Raw genomic sequence first — 24,542 nt, 5'->3', positions numbered from 1 at the left:
TTACATAAATCAAACCAGTTGGTTATGTTATGGTCATCTTCAAACTCGAAGGACGAACAACATTAAAAAATACACATGTATTTCGCGCGGTTACAGACTTAGTACTTTAACAAGATGAATAATTACGCGCTATTTTTTAAACCTTTCTACGTCTTGATCTTTGCACGCTGCCTATTTTTGAAAGTGGAAACCACAATGATGCGGTACCAGCATTATTTTATATTTGTTTGTATAGGCCCTTACAAAACTCTCGATCAGCGTATACCGGTTATGTCTTTTGAGAAGACCCACCATTTTCCAGGGTAGAGCATCGGGCAAGATATTCAAAATGATATCACTTTAGTTTATACTTATATTGAATCGGTGAACTTTCATAAGGTTTTATGTATTATTTGGCTCAATTCTAAATCTCGCCTCCATCTTGAAAACGAAAGTCAAAGAACAAGAAAAAAGAAAAACAAAGAAGATTTTGTTTTGTTGTTGTTTATTTTATTAATGTTTTATATATAAAATGTACCACAAAATTTAATGTGCAAGAAAAGTATCCGTGGTCTTTATAACTACAGAGACACTTGACATAAATATGAAATTATAGGCAGAAATTTAATTCGTCTCTTACGCACTATTCTGTTATATGCAATGCCGTTTTATAAAGATTAGCAACAGAGGTCCCTCAGAAATCAACCAATTGATCAATGAATCAATTAATTAATCAATCAATCTGTTTATATATCATATGCGGGGAGTTAGCAAACGTTTACAAAAACCCCAAAGGGAACCCATATAATAATAATTGGAAGATATAAACTAGAAATAGATCGTCAGAAAAAATGGTTACTTTTGCGTATAAAACTTCTACCAAGCATTTACGTTTCTAATGTTATAGATAAAATATTAGAACAAGATGGCTAGATTGTAGTTTTAAAAAATCCACATTTTCCACTTAAATTTCATTAATTCATTGTTTATTTAAGTTCAATGATTTTCTGCTTTTATTGCTGCTTACTTAATGCTAAATAAATCTTATTTTAAATAACCCATGTTAGTAACCTTGACTTGCAAGTTAATAAGATAATGTATATTTTTGGAAAAGGTATACAAAAAAAGTATTTTGAACTAACGATCCTTGTCTGAAGACTTATTTCAACGGTAACATTTCTGAAAACTTAAATGACCAAATGGTAATGTAGATAAAAAAATTGCTTAGGTCCTGTACACATTAATCTTTGAGTTGATTTTTAAAAAAAATCAATAAAATGTATAAATTAACACTGAATGAAGGCAGAAAAACAAATCTTGAAAATAAACTTTGTTCAGACATATAAAGCCAATTCATCACTCCAATAGTACCTTTCTTCAGAAAATGATGTAAGGATTTATCGCTTACTTATAAATCCGTATTTAGAAAAATACAATTGCGTTTGAATAAATTAAATACGACTTATTGTCAAAAACAATGTTCTGTAACATGCCTTGATTTTGTTTAGTGTTACTGCTATTGAAGAGAGATTCTCTTATAAACTGGTAAAAAAAAGTACCCATTACAATATTTTATGAACAAAGAATACATCAGAGCATTTCACAAGGTAAAATACAATCACATTTATGCTTTTCCAACATATTCATTTTCCTCTTAGCAATAGTTTCACATGGATTGCAGCTATAAAATTGGAGCAACGTGCAGGGTCAACTCTACTGAATGGAACAATAACATATACAGTTTCAAACTGAGAGCATCATAAGAAGAACTGCCACCAAAGATATTACAGCCATATCTGCATTCATTGAATTCATCTTATTTGCTAACTGATTCGCTTTCCACTGAGCAACAGCATCATTCGGATTACTTCCATTAAATTGGAGTTTCATACAGGGCTGACTATCCGGAACAACCTGCCAGGCAAAATCCCAAATCTGGTTGCAGAACGTCGTTGCATTTTTAAAGACTTCCTTGAATTGTCTGCATGTAGCAGATGTTGGACATTGGATAGTCCCTGCAAATTAAAAAATTTCAGATGGAACACTTACCGAACAAATTGCGAAACAATTTCATGCAAAACACATAGGTGACAGTCTCCAATATGGTATGACTGAAAATTAACAAATTTGTAAACTACGACTATATTTAATCAATAATAACAGCAAGGGTATCAAACAAGTTAAGATGAACAAAGTCGCGTACTCTTCAGCTGAAACAATATTTGCAAGAGCAAAAGAAAAACAAAATAAAGAAGATAATAATCTATGCTAAATCTCTTTCCTTGTAGATTTGTTTTTTCTTTTCTAGTTTTTAATAATTGGCTATGACGTAATTGATGAGTGCAATTTGACCAGCACCTAATCCCCTGATTAAACACTGGTTTTTCAAATCACAACATCCTGGCCATCCTAAAGCTTGAGATGTATTTTCGAGGGATCTGCATATAACTGTTTCATTATATCTGGAACTATTTAAATGAAAAATGTATATGAAGCCAAATTGTGTATGGTTGAATATGTACCGCCTTTAATCTAATTTAGAATATTGCGACAAGTACTAATATACTTTTCACCTTTTCTATTAAACTCCATTTATTGTGAAATTGAAAGAATGAAACAAACATTTTGAATAAAAATAATCGCAAAGTATCAGGAAACATGTTTATACCACTGGTCCAATTAAATCCTTTGCCCCAATTATTTAAGCACGTATATTCATCTCGACAATCGTTCCACCAATTCAAACACGTGCTGTTGCACATTGGTACGTTCAAGGGACGCTCATTCCGGATTTTCATTGACACCTGAAAAAATAAACAATCCCCACATTAATGTGGTGCAAAACCCCCAGACTTTATGTGGTGTTCAAAAGGTTATTTCCTTTTTTAATAAATAAGTATATCTCCAGCTTGGTCAATATATATAAATATTATAGTACGGCGTCTGATATGTTGTTTAACAAGCAGTCTTGTTCACACAAAAAACTAACAGACAAAAGTGCATCTAAATGATCTCATTTTGATGTAAATCTTCATCATGATCATTGTTCTTTTTGTTATTATTGCCGCTGAAATTCCTGAAATTATTGTTTGTTCTTTCATTGACAGTGACGAACTTAAATGGTGAAGGTTTAAATTGTTCAATAATAATAATAATAATAATAATAATATACTAATGCTTCTAATTATCATTATCATCATGGTATTAATCGTCGTTGTCATTATTGTTTTCGCTCTTGATGCTGTCATTTTGTATCTATATGTTTTTAATATTAACAAATGACTTTGATGGATAAATTATTTGTTGAAATTTTACAATCTCATATAAGTGATTCGAGAACAACTAAAATTGAAATCATAAAAATCATTATACTACTTATAATTTGTTTGTTGAAAATTTTTATAAGGATGCAACATTTCTGGATTAGTAATATTTTTGTGTATTATTATTTTGTGTGAACGTATAAGATACCAGATGAGTTATTTCGATTCTATGGTTATAAACTAAGCAACAAAAAGAGGCAAAACCAACAAAGATTTTTTTATTTTATATAATTAACAATTAAATTTACTTTCAAAATAAAGACGTAACAGGAACTTACAGCATTATAAATTGAATAAAAAAATAATCCTACAAAAGTTCTATTCAAGTCCAAAAGCATCGAATTGTCAGAATGAATGCCATATCTACGAATGCGCTGGTCACAATAGTCCAGAAAACGTTTTATTCCAATGAGCACCTTGTAATTCCAATGAATAGTTCAAACAAATGTTCATCTCGAATGTCTAATTACAACATTAAATACATCTGAAGACTGATGTTGCAACAAGAACTTAAGAAACAAGGTCTAATGTTGGTCCAGCACCACGTTCTTATATAAAAGCAAAATGGTGGAAATACATTTTGCTACTTCTAGTCACATGACTTTCGCAAATTTCCGACATTGTAAAAGAACCTACTTGACATAACCCATTCAATGGAAAATTACTTAACTCCTCTAAGAAACCCACCTGACCGACCTGTCCAATTGGAAACAACTCCAAACTTGTCAACATTTTTACTACTAATAGTATCTTATTAGTAGTAATTTGATCATAGCTATTTATAGATCCCACGCAGTCTTGTAACTATTAAGATCTTAAAATAGAACCTATACACGTACACAAAATTTAGCTAGAGATAGTCACTAAAAATTACAGTCATGAATAAAATTTGCAAAAATTATAGATATACATAACATCAACCAACTTTTGTAAATTATTAAAATACCAGACATATGTGACACATGTGTTGATATAGATAATACTTCACATAATATGACCTGGAAACAGGGAACCATAAGTAGTCCCCAAAATTATCGATGTGTAACAAATGCCAGATCTGTAGCACGTGACCGTTTACATCCTATCAAGTTGTAGAAAACGCAGTCCATTAATACATATTGGAATTATAATACTATGAAGACAATTAAAGTGCGTCACTAAAAAGAATTACTTTTTTTTACAATGTAAATAATGACACCAAGCCATACTCTATTGTGTTCAGCAGTTTTCAGAGAGGTTCTGGAAATATTTAAAGCGTTTAATATGATAGCGACAAAATAAAATAAAATACGACGAACTGAAGGAATCATTAACGTAACAATCTTATAACACACCAAGAAAGCAAGAGAGAAGTATATGTCCATATTGAAGGGTCTGTATTAGCCATGTTGATACCATCGACAGGCTAACATTATTGCCATATAAACTACAAACAATTGATAAAAAATACATTTTGATAATGATATGTTTCTTCACAAAATACGTCTCCGCGAAACATAGAAACGGGATATGATTTAAGAGAAATCATCAAAAAGGCTGGAAAGATAAAGATTGATGGGGAAAATAGTTTTACAAAATGAAAGTTACTGAACACTTTTGAACGGGCTTAACAGAATCCTTCAGAAAAAATGTAAACATATTCCACTACACATGAAGGGTTTAAAGCATGCATGGTGCGTGTGTGTGTGTGTGTGACAGACAAACAGAGACATAGACAGAGAGAGAATAAAGTTCTTCCAAGAAGATCAGCAGTAAGCTACAAAATGGTACACAAGATAAACGTGATAAGCCAACTACAATCTATACGATGTCCTAGCAGTGTACTAAATCATATTGAAGAAGAAATAAAAGCTGACTATGTTACAAATAATGAAATATATATTGCAAAGTACTACAAGCTAATCTACCACACTTTGAACAAACTAATGTGAAACGAAAATCACACAAATTTTCATGAAATAAAGGCAATATTTTACCTTTTTCTAATTTTATTCAAAACAGGTATACAGGTCGTGTTATTGCATCACTTTCCCTGGTGTTACGTGTTTAGGTTCTAATAAACAGTAACACAGAAAAAGTGAAAACAACAAGCTTTTTAAAATTTAACAAATAAATTATTTCCCTGGAAATATTCTGTAAAAATAAAAAGGGTGAAGAACTTACGGCTTCAAGAATCAAATCCAAAAATATTCCAAGAATAATCCAAAAATAATCCACGAATTAAATTGCAAAAGTCCTAGTAATAAATGTTCCAATAATTTCAAGTTCGAATCCTGGTGGAAAATCCAGGATGGATGACGATGACGAATGCTGTAGTCTGCACTGTCTTGTCTTTTACAGTTCCTTGTAGAAATATAAATAACGACACTCGGGTGTTGGAAATCCAAATTAAATTTGTAAGCAATGTCTTCCAAAATTTCTGTGTGAGCACTCCTCAAAATATTTCCAGAGAATAAAGAATTAATCCTTTTGAAATCCAATGGATCTCAAGAAAATTATAACTCAAAATCTGGCTACAACAAAATAACTTGACATCAGTGTAAAGAGCCCAAAACTGAGAAATCTCTCTCTCTCTCTCTCTCTATGCATCTCTATTAAAACTAACAAATGCGCAGTATTGGAAAAACCGGAATTGCGAAATCGAAAGGGGGGTCACGTGATCGTATTTACACCAAAAATAACCCTGACCAAAATCATTTTAAAATAAAATAGAACTTGTTTACGAAGGTTGCTACGAATTATGAAACAAGGTCAGGATTCAGATCAACACCTGGTGTTTGAAAAAAAAATGATTCAGGTCAACCGATTTTCTGGAAAAATATCATCTCCAGTGAATAAATTTACATTATAATAGCATATAATAGAATTACAAAAATTAAAACTGACAAACAATTAAATTAAAATAAATATGAATTAAATCAGATATATATAACACTGGGTAAAACTTTACTATATTGAACTGTGACAACCCTATACTACCTAATTACCTCAGATTTAACCTAGAAAATCCAATTTCAAATTAATACTTTTAATTATGCCAATAATGTACATGTTTTGCCAATTCTAATAAATGGATTACAAATTGAAAAGAAACCAAGTAAAGCACTAGACTACCACCTGCAGTTCCGCTTTCTGCTAATAATATTCCTGATAATATAAAGAAGTTTAAAGAGTTTAAATTTCACTACACTGAAACTCAATTTTTCAAATATAAACTCATTAAAAAGATAAATATACTTTAAAATTGGACAGTAATGATAGTGAGAAGATCAAACTCACAATACGGCCTGAACTTTGGGAAAAATTAACAAAATTGAACAATTATGGTTTATACCTCTGACTTTTGAGTTTCCTACTGGCATTTAAAAACTAATAATTTTACCATAATTATTGTCTAAAGAATCATGTTTCATTTGAGATACGAATACAGCTGTCTAAATATCAGTTCAATGTAAAATGTAATATGGAGTCAAATTAAAAAAAACAGCATAGAGGTGAAACAACTTAATTTATGTGCACACATTTCACAATAACACCAAATTATGAGTGTAAGTATGTGATGTTTTACCCCAACCCCTTGTATTATACATGTATTTATAAGTCTGTAAGTGGAGCCAGGTAAGCTTTGTTTTCCAAGTACCTAAGTTGGCTAATCCTCTTACGTAACCCAGTCTTTGTTTGAGCTCTTGAGTGGAAATCTGGCGGGAATCTTTGTACATGGGAACACGTGACGTAGACAACTTCAAAGAGCCGGAAGCCGACGATGGTAGGCTGGACAGTACATGGGGACACACAGACTGACATTTTTATGATTGACAGTTCGATCAAATGACCAGAGTCCGTCGCCATCCAATCGGGATGCGTTGTAGGTGGGACTTGATTCGAGAAGCTGGAATAAGACTTGTACAAGCCTGAAATTCGTCAGTTGGTGTTTAAGAGTCGCAGTGACACACACTCCGTTAGCCATTCGTAAAAATTGGCGGAATTTAGGAAATTCATGAAATAGCTTCGATCAGGTAAGTTTGATGTTACGTTGATTCTGCTTGATACGACTGCTGTTAATTGAAGAGAATTTGTCGTATGTATACATTTTACTTGTATTGAAGTATGAATAGTTAATTATGACCTTAATATTTTGCATTTTTTTCATGACTTTAGCTAGTACTTTTGTTTACGATTGATTACGATGTTGATTCGTTGCATCATTATTCATAATGTTACTATGTACACCTTATTTTGTGAGGCGAAAATGTTCTCTTCTTTCGCTAGTAATATGTGTGCATATTATTTCGTGGATTATTACGTTTACGCCCTTTTGAAAGGACGATTTGTATTTGTGAAGAATTGTATTGCTCGCTAGCCGCTATAAGAATTAATATTTCTTTGCGTAGTTATATTTTGGTAGACAAGAAATTTGTTTACGTAATGATAGATTTTGCCATTGAGTAACGGATTGCCGTTTATCACCATTTGAATGTGAATATTGTGGATTTGGTACGCTTGTGTAGGAAATATATAAATATATATAAATATATAGATAGTCATATTACTAATCGTAGTAATATTTTAGTACAATCATATTTGAAATATTTTGTATGTATATACTGATAGGGCTCAGTATGTAGATATTTGAATCCTTTGTGTGATTGTGTTATGGCGCCATTTTTGTAAGCGGCGGAAGTGTATGGGAATTTCGATGTGTGCGCATGCGCGACCCAAATGTCCCGCCTTAAACTGATGGTTCAGTTCAGTGACGTAGTGTGAGGGAAGATTTTTATAACCCTATGCTAATGCATTATACCTTTCAACAGGAAGCTTTCGGGGGACGAAAGAATTTCAGAGAATTTCGGGGGACGAGAGAAGTTCAGAGAATTTCGGGTGACGGTGAGAGATACCGAGTGAATTTCGGGTGACCTCAAGGGATACCGTCAAGGGTTCCGGATACTAGAAGAGGAACCGGAAGTCAAGATAACGGCAAGGAACAAGGATAATAGAAGAGGAAGCGGAAGTGGAGATCACGAAAGGAGAGAAAGACAAGGGAACGAAGAGATTTAGATGAGTAGCACTCAAGAAGGGAAAAATCTCCTCACACTGTGAACTCAAATGATGATCAAAGGGATCATTGGGTGAAAGAGAGACATTGATTACTTTAAATTCTTTTAAATTTCATTTATTAAATTGTTATTGTTTAAATTTCATCTTTGTATTTCTTTTAATTTAACTGTCGGCATTGCTGACTGGGGGCTCGTAGCCATAAATATATTTAGTCAATAAATAATATAGTGTCCAGAATTAACCTTCTGAATAAGGACCAGGGGAACTTCTCATAATTCGTTAAAGTCTATAAGAAGAACCCCACCCCTAGACAACCACTACACCCCCACAAAGTACCTCAAGGGGACAAACAAATATAGACGAACATAAAACTGTACAAAAATGATTTGAATTGCCAACACCTGATTGTATGTTAGCTGCTTAGAAACATAAATAAAGCCATAGAGCGGATAATATTTAATCTTGGAGAACATTTTGAGTTGGCGAAATAATTCAAGGACAAACAAAGATGAACCAGCTGGCTGTGCTTATTTCTGCCTGCAGGATTGCAACAGACTCACAAACGAGATAACAGCAAGATTGAAAGCACCAGTAGTTCCATTTGCAGATAACCTGAATGTGTACAAACACCAACTGAACATATTTATTTGAAATGGAACATACGAAAAAGAAATGTGTAAAACTGAAAAAGATCTGTAAAAGTGAATATAAAGAAAAGGAATCGAATACTGTACTGGATTTTTGTTGCCTAATTGGGATTGCCTCCAACCGAATTATACACCTCATGTTTAACCAGTGGAAACGTTTTCTATACTGTTACTGTTTGAATATATCAAACAGGTCACTTCGAATCACGTGATATGTACATAATCTAGGCATAAGTCATCTTCACTTACACCTTAATGTTTTGTCGACAGAAGTCAGCTGATTGTTATGTATATTTAATTTAATTGTTTGTTTGTTAGATTTAAAATTTGTTATTTCATAAAATGTTGTTGTAATGTAACATTGTATGCTAGACTTGACCTTGTTCAAGATTATTTTAGAAGGTTTTTTTCCGTTAAGTAATGTTGTTTTTTTTAGAAAATGCTAATTGTGACCTGTAAATAGAGAACTATTTATATATTGTAACTGTGAGGATTTTACCATTCGTACTTTAACATCGAGCAATTTCAAGTTGTATTATGTTGTGACCAGATTGGGCTGAATTTTGTTTTTGATAACGTCAAGTTTGAAAACTATCTCTGAATTTGCTTGACTTGTTTACTGTTTAAAACAGACGTTATTCCTGCTTTCAAAACATTGCGCTGAGAAAACACACAGACTAATTGAAGATGGCGGACTGTTCAGATGGACGTTGCAGTGCTTATGTGCAAATCATGGATAATTCTGTTTATGAGACTCGCTCCAGGAAGAAATATACTGAACTGGAAACAGAAAATGAAGGTGATTGTACTGTACATGGGAATTGTGGTTTAAATGCTTTTTATGACGCAGATTTGGTGAGTGATGAGCCTGACAATGCAAACAAGGCAGATCTATGCTCGCAACCTCAGTACACGAGTACACAGAATGTTGATAATACATGTTTTGACAGAGATGCCCAAGATTCGAGTCACCGTTGTAACAGCCCAACATATCAAGATGTCATATCTCAGGTTCCCAATCAGGACTATATTAGAAGACTTGATCAGGAACTAGATAATCTACCCAGAGACATGTATATTGAGAAATTGCTAGAGGTTTCACAGGACAGTGAAGATATTGTAACCTGGTACAGGTCAGTTTTATTTAGTAGAGCACGAGGTTTTCCTGGCTGTCCATCTGGATATTTGGTTGTTAGAAAAAACAGAAATGGTGTAAGTAGTTTAATAAAATATGCAAGGGATTGTTATTCTTTAGCTATATTTATAAAAGGGGATCCTTGCGAGATCGATTCTATTTTTAGCAAGAAGAAATCAAACCCTAATGTACAAGCTGAACATTGTGAACATGACGATGAACATAGCTCAGGGCAAGCAGAACAAGTGATTAATTCAGCAAGACTCTCGCTAGCGGAAATCAAGAGTGATTGCGGTCATCTACAACAAACTGTCGTTTCACTCAGAGAAGAGATTATATCTCTGAAGGCAACCCAAATCACATTGGTGAATATGAATGACCTTAATGCATTCCGTGCTGATGTAAACAATAAGGTACAGACACAATCTCAAACAATAGAACTGCTCCGTAATGAGATTACGTCACTGAAAACTACTCAAAGCGTGTTGATGAAAGAAAATGAAACTCTCCACACCATCACCGAGCAACTTAGAGTTAAGCTGATGAAATCTTTGAGTAAACCCATGTCTTATGCGGATGTCGTTCGCACGAATAGTCCAGCTGTAAGTAACCTATCATGTAGTCCCAATGGATGTGGTGATAGCTCTCCATCAGTTGCTGCTCAGAACAAGATTCATGTGTCTAACTGTTCATCTTCCGTCTTGATTGACTCTAACAAAACTGGTTGCGATACACACTGCCGCCTATCAAGTGAATCTCAGAACAGAACTGCAGTGTCCAACTGTTTGTCTCCCGTGTTGGTTGAGGCTGACGACTCTACACCAGGTACAACGGCAGTGGAGTCACGAACCGGTGTAACGGCCCAAACAACTATGGAAAAGAGTGGGGTCAGTGCTCTGCAAACTCTGGTTTCAAAAAGTTCGGATATAATTTCACAGACTTTCGTTAGAAGACATATCGCCCCCTTCGATGGAAATATCCCACAGATTTATAAAGCTAGTGTTCATCCTGATGTGACAAATGTTGTGCGCACACCCATTCAGAATCAAAATAAACTGTTAACTTCGACTTCGACCAGGATAGAGAACGCTAGGCATCCGATTACTAGCAACAGTAATGTGAAAGGTATAGACTTGAAAACCCCTCCTAGCAAGATACCTACCGTTATTGGGGGTCAGGTAGAAAGACCTAGATCATTTGGTAAATCAGGTTTAGAAATAGGTTCAGAGAGTATTGTTGGACATGAGGATGTTGATGACAAAAATGAGAATGTTGTATTTGAAGGTGTAGTTAGACGTAGAACAAGGCGCTTTTATGTGGGTGGCATTGGCGTCAAATCTACTGCTGAAGGCCTCGGTAAATTCTTGAAAGAATACGATATAGATCCGTTATCCATAAAGTTTATCCACAGTAGACGTAATTGTCTATCGGCCAAGCTGACTGTATATAATTCAGACTGCGACACTGTTGAAAATGATGTAACATGGCCAAAAGGTGTTTATGTAAGAAGGTGGTATGGGAATCAATCTTGGCGAGACAGGTTTAGCAATCGCGATCAGGAGGCAAATGAAGGTGCAGGATGCGATATTCTGTGACTAGGGTGACAGTTAATTGTTCATAAATTTGCCATTATGTTCTGTCGTAAGTTAATGTGTTTTGTCATCTTTGTCATTTTAGTCCTGCTTTCACGATGCATAAGTATTAATATGCCTATATTGCAAGTTAATATGAATCTTAATATACTGACCTGGAATGTTAGAGGAATTATGTCCTCTGCTCTTAGCTTTAGTGCAATGCTGGATAAATATAATGTTGACGTAGCTTGCGTAACTGAACATAAACTATTACAGCACATACTTCCATTTTGCGATACTATTCGTTCTGATTATAAATGCACTGCTAAGGCAGAGGATATTTCCTCTAATTGTATGTTAATAAAATGTGGTAAAGGAGGAGTTGCAATCTTCTGCAAAACTTCTCTCATGAGATATGCTAACTTTATAGATGAAGTTAATAGTGACAGAGTTGTTGGCATAGAATTCAAATTTCCTGATATGCAAAATATATATATTTTTTGTGTATATATGCCGACCCTATTATATGGCATAGATTGTTACAAAGCGCAAATTGAGTTGATTCAAAATCTCTATGATCAGTACTCACAGCTGGGGGACGTGTATTTTACTGGTGATTTCAATGCAGTAGCTGAACCAGCCACTTTCAGAGATTACAAAGATAGAGTATTTCATGAGTTCTTGCGATATAATAATCTAGTGAGTGCTGGACATTTAATAATATGCACTGGTTCCCGCTATACGTTCACCCCAGCAAGAACGATGATTGATCATTTTGTACTGTCGGATCAATGCATAGGTAGATTACGAAGTGTGCACATTGTTTCAGATCACGAAGAGCACGCGATATCTGACCACCTCCCTATCCTTACTTCCCTTCGTACAGTGACCTGTGGGAGAGACTTCAGACAGTCTATGAAGAGAAACAACATAGCCTGGAATAAATTAAACGCTGATATCTTGAAAAACTATCAATCTGAGCTGGACCTTCGCCTGAAAACTTTAGATATAGATACTATTTCGGACAATGTTGATAGCTTTTACCGGCACATTGTTAATGCAATACAGCAGTCAAGCGACATCGCGCTTCCAAAGTCTAAATTCAATTATCATGCCAAACCATATTGGTCAAATGAACTCAAAGAAGCACATAAACTTCAAAGACAAGCTAGGTATACTTGGATAAATGAGGGAAGACCGAGGGGTAGTCAATTTAATTCTTACAGAGAATATAAAGATAAGAAGAGAGACTTTAGAAACGTTCAAAAACTGGCTGTGGAAAAATATATGGGGGAGGTGTATGAAGAAATTGAAAAAGCACATGAATGCGATGTAAGACACTTTTGGAAAATGATCAACATTAAGAGAGGGAACAATACAAATTTTTGTCAGGAACTATCAACTGATGGAGTTTGTGTCCGTGATGATGATTCCATCGCAAATGGCTTTGCTAGATACTATGAGGACATTCACACGCCGAATTTAAACCATAGTTTTGACGGAAACTTTTATGAATTTATAGAGAGAGAATTAAATCGGGGTCTACAGGACGAAGTAAGCCATATCGAGGCCTTACAGACCAGTATCAGTTTAAATGAAGTAAGAGAAATCATTAAAGGTCTAAAGAAATCAAAAGCATCGGGCCATGATCAAATTTGCAATGAACATTTGATCTATGGCAGCGACTACCTCATCGAGTGTATGACAATTTTATTTACTCGGATGATTGATCAATCTTACATACCTGTAGATTGCAAAAAAGGGTTAGTAATACCACTGTACAAAGGTAACAGAAAATCAAAGAACTCCCTCGAAAGTTACAGGCCTGTTACTTTACTGCCTGTTATCTACAAAACCTTTGAGAAAATTATTCATGAACGTTTGGTAACTTGGCTCAAAGATACTAATTCTACTATACCCAGTTCACAACAACATGGTTACCAAAAAGGTTTAGGCTGCACAACAGCGAGTTTTGTGCTGTTGCAATCAGTACAATATAATGTAAACATGGGTTCACGGGTTTTTGCTGCTTTTCTTGATACAAAAAAGGCATTTGATACCGTGTGGCACGAAGGACTGCTTTTTAAATTATTCACGTTGGGAATTACGGGTAAATCCCTTTTGATATTTTTTAACATGTATACAAATTTACAGAGTAAAGTTCTTGTAAATGGGCAATTTTCAGATTGGTTCTCAATTGGCCAAGGAGTGAGACAAGGGGGTGTTTTGTCAACCTTGATGTACACAATATTTATAAATGACTTGCTGCTACAGTTAGAAAATAGTGGATTTGGAGCAAAGATTGGATCCTTAGCTGTGGGAAATCCAACCCTAGCTGATGATATTTCACTTTTGGCTATATATCCTAGCAATCTACAAAAGCTGTTAGATATAGCATACGACTACAGTAATAAGTGGCGATTCGAGCTTAGTGTTACAAAGTCATACATTATCATTTTCGGACCCCAATACAAGAATTTTATCAATATGAAATGGTATCTTGGCCCGTCATGTTTGCCGGTCACCGATTCGGCAACACACCTGGGTCACCGGATTAACTCAAAGCTGACGTCGCATGACGCAATACTCGATGCATGCAAGAAAGGGAAAAAATCTTTTCACGGTCTGTTTGGTATTGGCATTAAACCGAATGGTTTAAATCCTTTGGTTGCTGCAAATGTAATTAAAAAGGTAATTTTCCCTTCAATGTTTTATGGAAGTGAATTATGGTGTAACATTTCAAAAAGTGACCTCGCTTTATTGGATAAAACTCTGAGGTATTTTGCCAAACATTTACAAGGTTTTCCAATACATACAAGATCAGACATTGCCCTGGGAATGCTAGGATGGACATCAGCGCAGTCCGAAATTGATAGAAGAAAATTGATGTTTTTACACAGATTGTGTTTGATGCCTAACAATGTACATACTAAACGTGTGTTTAACGTTGCGTTATTTCACTTCATTCTGAGCGGATGCATGTCAAGCTGCGGGTTAATTTCAAATTTATATTATACCTCAAAGAAGTTTGACTTGCTCGGGTATCTAACTGATTATTTACATCATTCTGAAATTCCAGATAAACATAATTGGAAAGAAATTGTAAGGTCAAAAATTGTTGGTCTTGAAAATAGCCTCTGGAGAGTTCGTATGTCTAATCAAGCAGATTTTGATAGATTCTCTTCGATACACGAATACTTACGACCTGCCTCAGTGTGGCAGTCGGCTAAAACTAGACAACACACTAAGGTATTTACATATGTAGCTAAACTATGGGCTGCTGTTCCACAAACACAGCTTGATATGTGTATTAGATGTGGGAATGTTTATACAGACTTGATACTTCATTGTTGTGTTAGTTGTCCTTATATGTCGAACTTTCGAAATTCTTTCTGGGATTTCCTTACTGATAAATTTCCCCTGAGCCTGCACATTACGTTATTTAATGCAGAAGATGAGCTGCAACTACAATACCTTTTAGGTAAAAGGTTACCATCAGGAGTAATCGACAAAGAAAACTCCAAGCTATTCGTTCTGTATGCAGCATACTTTGTCATGCAGTGTGCAGCTATCTTCTGTAAATAAGGTACTGAAACTTGCAACTTATGAGTTGACGAACACTTTGTTGATTGATATTGTGTAAGAATTTGTATTCCAATATAGAATATTTTTTTTTTTTTTTTTTTTTTTTTTTTTATATTTATTGATTGTATTCAGATGATTTATTCTTATATCATGTAATCTTCCATGGAAGGAAATAAAGATGATGATGATGATGATGTATATTTAATTTAATTGTTTGTTTGTTAGATTTAAAATTTGTTATTTCATAAAATGTTGTTGTAATGTAACATTGTATGCTGGACTTGACCTTGTTCAAGATTATTCTAGAAGGTTTTTTTCCGTTAAGTAATGTTGTTTTTTTTTAGAAAATGCTAATTGTGACCTGTAAATAGAGAACTATTTATATATTGTAACTGTGAGGATTTTACCATTCGTACTTTAACATCGAGCAATTTCAAGTTGTATTATGTTGTGACCAGATTGGGCTGAATTTTGTTTTTCTTCAAACTATTCAATTCAGGTGATTATTTTCTCTGGAAATACAAAAGTGCTCCGATTAAATTCTTGGATGAAGACATTCACTGGAATCTATACTGAAGTTAAGTCTGGAATTATATTACTGTGATTCAACAAAAAGACGGTTGACACATCAGCACTCCATAACCTATAACATACACGTAATTGACTGCAGTTTTTGATTTCTTCGGGACTTTTGCTGAATATGTATTCAAGACTTTCAATTACTACGACTTGCGTCTGAGCTAATTCTTGGATTATTCTGGGATTTAAATCGCAATACCTTAAGTTTTTCCTCATTTTCACCTTGTATTCTATAGAAAATAATTATTTGTTGTGTGTGTGACTTGGATTTTTAACGTAGCTTTAGCAATTTTTCAGTCAAATCGCTACAATGTCTGCTGTGTGACAGTTTCTAGTGATGTATATCACTTGGGCATCATGCCGCAGACATGTAGCATGATGTCCCACCAAGTCACGTTATCCTAACACCAGGCCGACCCGTCCTAACACTAACCTCTTAATACTGAGCGCCAAGCGAGGCAGCTGTTAGTATCATTTTTGTAAGTCTTTGCTATGACTCGACCGGGGATCGAACCCACGACCTCCCGCATCTTAGGCGGACACTAACCACTAGGCCACCGGAGCGATCTCAATTATTTGTTAAATGTTACAAAGCGTGTTGTCTTTCACTCTTTTCTGTTACTTATTTTAAGAGCATAGACTCGTAGCATAATGCAAAACAGAATATTCCTTTGTCATGACTGATTCAAAGTATCATTGAAAAATTACTCAGTATGCCTTCCAGTTTAAAATGCATATTAATCTGACTTGCAATTCAAACAGAACATTGTGAACATTAGGAGTCAATTGAAAACATGGTTGATACTAAAAAATAAGCAAAGGATACTTCGCCAAGGAATCTAACAGCACGACGTGTTGTTTGATAAGGTGAGAGTGTATAATGTTTTAGCATCTTGGTTATATGGGCACAAAGTGAAGTCGTTCTTGTTGATGAGATACCAAGCCTTTACAGAGTAAGCCACTAGATATCATGAAAATGAACAAAACTAAAGAACAACAGGACAAGACTTTGTGTATATACATCCCAATATCAAAACTCCTTTAACCTTTAACTTTTTTCAAGTAATAAAAATGGTAGCTTTCCCTGCAATTCAACATCGAATGAAGCAAAAGCGATAATATACTCTATTTATCATGCATTCCGTTTAAATCTGTTTGTAGCATTGCACACAACATGTTTCTGAAGACATCGAGAAGTTAATAGTTTCTCCATGAAACATCGATAATAAAGAAGCCGTAGAGCTAATTATTCCATTTTCTCTACGTCACTCGACTATTGAAAAAAAGCATCGACGACCAGAAAATAGTGTTAACACTGTACAAACAACGGTAACGTACACATTGGTAAAATGTTTTAACTTTTGGGGCTATTAAATAACATACACTTGCTCACAAATATCGACTGAAACAAAAACGCACATCAAAACAATTTGGCACACACAGATAAGCTCTTCTCTTTTCTGTGGGCAGCATCGTGCTCTATTGTTATTCCAATAGGCCACCATCAATAATGGATATTGATTTTTACCTAACAAAGTTGTTACAAAGAAATAACCTAGCATCTAAACAATAAATCCTCACCTCTGGGAAAAATCAAGGTTACTTTTCAGTTTTGAAGAAAACCAAACACAAATCGTGCAGCATCTCTGAAGGAGAATGCGAGTCTTATGATAGTAACACCTTAAACGGTGAAATCTTCGTATAGCACAATATGTACAGAGTCGAATAACCGGTTATCACTAGAAAGTCTAAGCTGTCCCTTTCCTATATACAAATGAGTGGAAGGACACAAAGTGCTCCGTCAGCTGAGGCGAAGTTCGTCTTGAGTGCAACATCATTAAATCCTGTGCTGCATGTAGATAATGATATATATATATGTCAGGTTGCAAACAAATCATCAGGTACTGAATATTTAACAGAGTGATACCGAAAGAGCAAACAAAATCTCAGATCCAAAGAACCAGATTGATGAATAAACGAGAACAGATAGAAGAATAGACGAGAACAGATAGATGAATAGACGAGAAAAGATAGATGAATAGACGAGGACAGATAAATGAATAGATGAGGAAATCATTTCTTTAGATGCACATAAATTGCTAACACATAGAGTCTGAACCTTATGTAAAGCTATACATAACTTGCAAACAGTAATTGAAATCAGAAACATGATATATAATTTTTTTCAATATTTACAACAAACTTAAGATAGGATATGCATTAAGTCCGATAATCACAGAGCAATTTCTAATTACAGTTCAGACAGTTATAGAGGAATTAGACCACCATCCAAGACACTAACACTACCGACTTTCACAAAATGTTTGTTACTAACAATAATACTCTCTAAGAGATGGAAAAGAAAAATGATTTAACAAATAACAAAAAGAAACAGATGAGAACACAAATATAAAAACGAATATTACAAAAAACACAACAAGATCTATTATTAACAATTCAATTTAAGTGAGAAGATCAAAATGATAAAAGATGTTACATTTGCCGAATTTCTTTACTAATATCAACTTGGTGTAATATAGTACTGAATAAACAGAAACAATGATGAAACGTCTGAAAAAATGTTACCGGATTTTATCTCATTTTTATAATTGTTATGTATAGTTGTAAATTGTACAGAATATCTTCAAATACACATTGCACACGTGACAGGAGTCTGTTAAGAGCATAGTACTACATGGGATCAATAAATAGATACTTACGTATGTGTTGACAATTATTAATAATAATCTTAATAATAACACCTAATGACCATTGGCTTAATTTCTCGTTGACTGGTGGAGTTTCGGCGTTTCTAGAAGTACTCAGTAACTTCCCATCGGTTGGGCTAGGTCACATGAATAGGCCAGTTGGACGCAAAATTAATAGTAAGTTCCATCACGTGTGGTCTATTGCGAAATATAGTCGCTATAGACGATGTATATAAACAGAGAACTAAGCAATCAGTTTCGTTCTGATGTTGGAGTAATTCACATTTTTTGTGTTCCTGTTGTAAGTCTGCACGCATGATTTATGTTGTACTTAGATATTATTCGAGAGGGAAAAAAATGTTTGAACAGTTCAGTGGAAATAAAAAGTGCTCATTGTTTGGACGATAATATTAGTCTGAAATTGTTATAACTTATTCGAAGGAATAAAGTACAACGCCATCTTGACAACGTCACGGTTCTTGGAGGACCAGTATATTTAAGATTTTTAAATTTATAAGGAACTTTTCATTTATATACGACTTTTCATAGACTCTTATAAGGATTAGCTTTGATTCACTTCATAATACCGTTTGCTCTCACAGATTTCATTTATAACTTGGATGATTAAATTGTTTGTTAAGTTTAACAAAACTTGTTGGTTTTTTTTCTTTCTTGTACTTGTATTTTGACCACAGATTCGTAGCACTTAGAGATAAGCAATGAACTTTTTGCCTACTTGTTCTTTACAGTGTAAAAGAAATACGTAAATAAAATTTTATTAATTTAAACGAAAAACAAAATATCATCACCTATTCATACAGGATATAAAATAAAAGCTTATAGTAGTATCATAGTTTGTTAGTTATGAATGCAACAATAGATAAGCATTAGCTAACCTTAATTCATACACAGGAAACAACTATCTATCAAATATCAATTACAGAGAAAAAGCACGGTTCAGTGAATGAAAACAGAACAAAGACACTTGGTTGCTTTGATAAAAACTGTAGAGTTTTATAACACAGTCTTTAGACAACCTATATAACGTATTTGCTCTATATGCACCAACAAAACCAGAAAAATTGTTAAACGTGAAAATCCAAAACAACCCAAATTAATGGTCAAACAGAATTCATGTACATATTGGGTGTCAATATTCATTTTTCTTACAAGTTCATCTATACAGACATGGAGAATGCATGTGGACGAAGCACATTAATTCTTTATTTAGCACACTTAATGGCAATGCATAACCCATAAAAAGCAGGGCAAGATACCAAAAAGAGCTAAGACATCAGTGTATTGTATAGGATCCAAGAAGCATTACTCTCTGGAAACTTAACAGACAGCAATTACAAAGCGGAATCCGAATATCATAGTTTCTTCGTTCGAGGTGAAGGTAAAAAGAGATGCTATCAATTTGATTATAAACACGGGCAGAATGCGTATCAAAAGCATCACCATATCTGACAGACGTTATGACCTTTACAATCTGAATGATTACAATATCTTCAGCACTTGAACAAGTATTTACGCTACTTATCTCGTGTATGACAAATAGGCTTTGACAAGGTATTAAGAATAATAAATTTAGAATGGTATGATCATATCAGGAAAATACTGGTCCTCAAGATATCCAGTGGTTTGTGTATGGAAAAAGTTTACAACACAACTTGACTTTCACATGCTAACAGATCATTGTCCACTGTATCAGTTATCTCTTCCACAGAACTTTTGATTTAACATTTCACTCGCAATTGCCTCTGAATAATATACGGTGGATGTCACAAATGTAAACTGGAAAACATTTGTTTTGCAGTATGATGCTGTGTCTTAGAAATTAAATATCCAATCGCTAAATAATAAATAAAAAACTGTATTGTAAAGTTTCAGACTACCTCACTGTCGACAGAACAGATTTCATGCTGTCTCTCAGGCTTTGGTTATACCACGGGTTTATAGTAGTTACAGTAGTTTATAGAAACAATCATTCAATAACAATATGCGTTATTACAATGACAATCATTGCATCTGACTTGGTTTGAGAAATAAACATGATAACAAATTGTCAATCATTATAGCATTTGTTTTAAAACTTTATTTTCGTCTTTAGTGTTCCGGAATAACGGATTGACTTTTACCCACAAAACGTTTTTACTGCATACGTCCTTTATTTCCAGATGAATGTTTAAAGAATCAGTATCAATCATTGACAGTCTCATTTATCGTTTTTTCTTTCAAAGCTATTCACATATTATTATGAGTAAAGTTCTTTCCTCAAATATTTACACCCCATATTTGTAAACTGTTTCAATTTTTTAAAAATATTTAATGTCTTAAATGTTTAGTCAGCTGTTCTATCAAATGATCCATACAAATATAGCTATCTATAAACTAATTGTAATTTCACTGTTATATCTTTTCATATTTTTTATCCTGATTAGTATAGATTTGAAATATTTCCGAGAAATATTAACACAAAATGAAAACATAAATCGTCTGCAAGTACAATAGAATCCACAGTATTTATATAGTCTTGACTAAATCGAGAATTTATTTATATTTATTTCACCAAATCTGCAACTACATTATGGCATTACTAATTTCATCACAGAGTCTATTGTAAGCTATTTACTTAGTGAAATGATTCCATGCAGCAGCCCGAAAATATTCGTATAATTCATACCACTTATTAATGCAAAAAATATTTTTTCAAAACAAAAAGGCATTACATTCATTGAAAATTCTAGTAGAGAACACTATGTACATTGATCTAATGATTTTCAATTTGATTTCTAACGTTCTCGTCTACAAAACATGTGTTCCGTGGAAAAATTGTATCTCTATAAAAAATCTTTTTTTTATATAAAATTACTGATCTAGCAATTTTATAGAATCACTGTACGAAAGTGCAATGCACTAAAACATAATGTGATCGTGTGGTATTTTAATTTTGATTTTAATGCTTTCTTATCCCATACAAGATTTTAAGTTGCAAACAAATCATTCGGTCATCATCGGTCATTTCCGAACTACTCTTCTTTTATTGTCGTTGTCACTAGCACTTACTTTTTGAATCCATGGACCAGTATTTGGAGAACATTCATAGAAACACAAGTCTTGAAGAAATCTCGTCTTGCATTTATCAGACATCGTGTGATTTGGACAATGGTTCCAGTTGAAATTCAGCCAGGTGCTTTTATTGTGAAATGTTACTGTGGAATTGGAGTTGCAACAGGCCCTGCTTCTCCATGGTACACACTGATATATATAGATATATGAGAATGTAATATAATATATATATATATATATATATATATATATATATATATATATATATATATATATATATATATATATATATATATATATATATATATATATATATATGAAATAAAGTTTAGATACTGTTTATTGTCCTTTGTTATTATTTCAATTAACAAATATGTTACTCAGAATTGTAAGCATTTAAAACGAAATGAAATGTATTTTTTCAATTAAAGCCCTTATATTTGTTAATTGCGTTTAAAGCGAACATATGTTTATTTTTTTATGATTATCTATTAAGTTGTATTGAAAATTAATTGCGTTTTATAATTTATGTTTTGATATCATCGTGTGTGTAGTATTCGGTTCCATAAATATAAGATCGATAAGTGTTCTCCGTTTGTAGAGGTGTTTTTTTGTTTTCGTTGAGTGCACACCCTTTATTGCGTAAATGTGTGATTATACAGTCAAATACAAAAGTAATATTGATTACAAATATTTTACACACGTTTCAGCTCCTTCCCAATGATTGCCTCCGATCCGGTCCATTCTGGTGATTCTATCCACCGCTGTTTCTAGCTTTTTATTTTTTGCATTAATTGTTAAATAAATTTGAGAAATGTCAAGGTGTATCATTCTTTGATCACGCTGATGAGCTAGCCACATAAATGGGCGGAGCTCAGTAATATGCACAAATAACAGATGCATGTATCTAATATTTGAAACATCAAAAACTGATATCTGTAAAGGTCGATGTAATTATCCAAGGCCTAGTCACATACTGGGCGGAGCGTGCAGCGTGGCTAGCCACATAAATGGGCGGAGCTCAGTAATATACACAAATAACAGATACATATATCTAATATTTGAAACATCAAAAACTGCTATCTAAAAAGGTCGGTGTAATTATCCAAGGAAAATCAACGAACCATTGGATTATTTCGATGTCGATTAATAATTAATTTTTAAATGCAGCAGAATAACATAACATACTGTCGCTGTTGTAGAAAATATATTTCTATAAATAATATTTGAAAGAAAATTAGTGAAGCGTGGAAGAATAGTACTAAAAGGGAAGCAGTAGCCAATCATGAACATTTCGAGAACATTTAAATAATTAGGTATACTAATGCTTTCTTGCATTTTTTTACAAATTCTTACGTCTCATCTGAACGTTTTTAAATTAAAGTTCACAAGTTTTGTTTTCGAGAAACAATGTTCACAGCCACGTTTATTTTCGACAAACAATGTTTGGCAAGATATAAACAACCTTCCATCCGTCAATCCCGTTTTTGAAGTTGAATGGCTTCAGCGCATACATATCCAGGTAAACACATTTTAATGTGTGTGTGTGTGTGTGTGTCTGTGTGTAGCTTTAACAATGTTAACTGTCATATAACTACGATGTACGCAGCGTGGCAGTTTATACTGATGTCTAGCACTTGGGTATCATGCCGCAGACATGTAGCATGATGTCCCACCCATTCACATTATCCTGACACCAGGCCGTCCAGTCCTAACTATGACCTCTCATAATGCTGGTCGCCTAGAAAGGCAGCTGTTAGTATCATTTTTAAAAGTCTTTTGAATGACTCAGCTGGGGTTCGAAACCGCGACCTCCCGCATTTGAGGCGGATGCTCTAACCACTAGGCTCACATTATAATAATCAAACTACTATATAACTGATTTGGGGACAAACTTTATCAGACATGAAAACAAATTATTGGTGAATCTTAAATAAATCCAGTGATGACGATAACAATAACAATAAGAGCAACAACAACAATAGTGGCAGCAACAACAATAACAATAACAACAACAACAACAACAATAATAATAATAATAATAATAATAATAATAATAATAATTACTGTAAACAAAAAACAACATTTATAAAATATTTGATTTTTACCTCCCCAAAGAGTTCGGGTTCTGGTCCGGGAATCTTTTTGTGGTATACGGCATCTGGGCAGTAATTGAGGTAGTCAGACGCATCTTTGGCCACTGTTAATCTAATTACATTAAATGTAAATGATACTAGATATAGGGATTTTTCGTCCATTATGAACTCAATCCACTACTGTGTTTACCGAAAGCAGTTGAATTTTGTAGTCACCTCTGTCTAACTCTTATCTATGCTCGTTGTAAACATTCGTTTGCTAGTTGTTTGATTGGTTCATGTTAACGGCAAATTTAACACATTACTGTCGCCTTAATGAGAGTTGTTGCTCTTTTAAACTTTCTAAGGACACACCAAGGTAGCCGACCCAGGCTGGGCTGAACGGGTATTAAACCCGCGAGTCAAGCGCACTCCCAACTGAGCTACCGCTGCACCTTGATATGCAAATATTCGAGAGCAAAGGAATGTTTATCAGTAAAACGTATCTTGAACCAAAGAAATATATGTCTGTGATATTAAATAAAAGTAGATTCTACCCTATACGGTAAGTCTCCTTTAGAGAAAACGTGTTAATCAAATCATATCGATATGACTAATAAAATCGTTGAAGATATATTAAAAATCACACACACACACACACACACACACACACACACACACACACAAAAACACACACATATACACACACAAATCATGTCACTTTGCCAAAAGAACACAGTTGAGTCGGTCTGGTATCATTTTTAAATTGGTCACTGCGTCATCATTATCATTATTGTTATTATCATTGTA

General features: G+C 33.9%; 1 protein-coding gene across 1 annotated transcript; it reads right to left on the bottom strand.

Annotated features, from left to right (window-relative positions):
• Window positions 1–1,027: 1,027 nt before the first annotated feature.
• LOC149798298 (folate receptor alpha-like) lies at window positions 1,028–24,185 on the bottom strand. The gene is made up of 4 exons (XM_089960574.1): window positions 23,766–24,185; window positions 21,655–21,846; window positions 2,648–2,783; window positions 1,028–1,994 (listed from the first exon to the last, which is right to left on the bottom strand). Exons 1-4 carry the CDS (start codon window positions 23,913–23,915, stop codon window positions 1,723–1,725), a joined length of 750 nt encoding a protein of 249 aa, XP_089816700.1. The 5' UTR covers window positions 23,916–24,185; the 3' UTR covers window positions 1,028–1,722.
• Between the last annotated feature and the right edge of the window lie 357 nt (window positions 24,186–24,542).

The sequence above is a fragment of the Sinohyriopsis cumingii genome, chromosome 6 (assembly GCF_028554795.1).
Source record: "Sinohyriopsis cumingii isolate HCF-2022 chromosome 6, ASM2855479v2, whole genome shotgun sequence".
In the NCBI taxonomy this organism is placed as follows: Eukaryota; Metazoa; Mollusca; class Bivalvia; order Unionida; family Unionidae; genus Sinohyriopsis; species Sinohyriopsis cumingii.
This window is presented reverse-complemented; position numbering and strand designations above follow the sequence as displayed.

Coding starts and splice junctions, on each gene's coding strand:
- LOC149798298 (XM_089960574.1), bottom strand. CDS start 23,915: ATGGACGAAAAATCCCTATATCTAGTATCATTTACATTTAATGTAATT. Junction 2,784..21,654: donor CTGGTCCATGGATTCAAAAA/GTAAGTGCTAGT, acceptor TTATTTTTTCAG/GTGTCAATGAAAATCCGGAA. Junction 1,995..2,647: donor AGGATTTAATTGGACCAGTG/GTATAAACATGT, acceptor TTTAATTTGCAG/GGACTATCCAATGTCCAACA.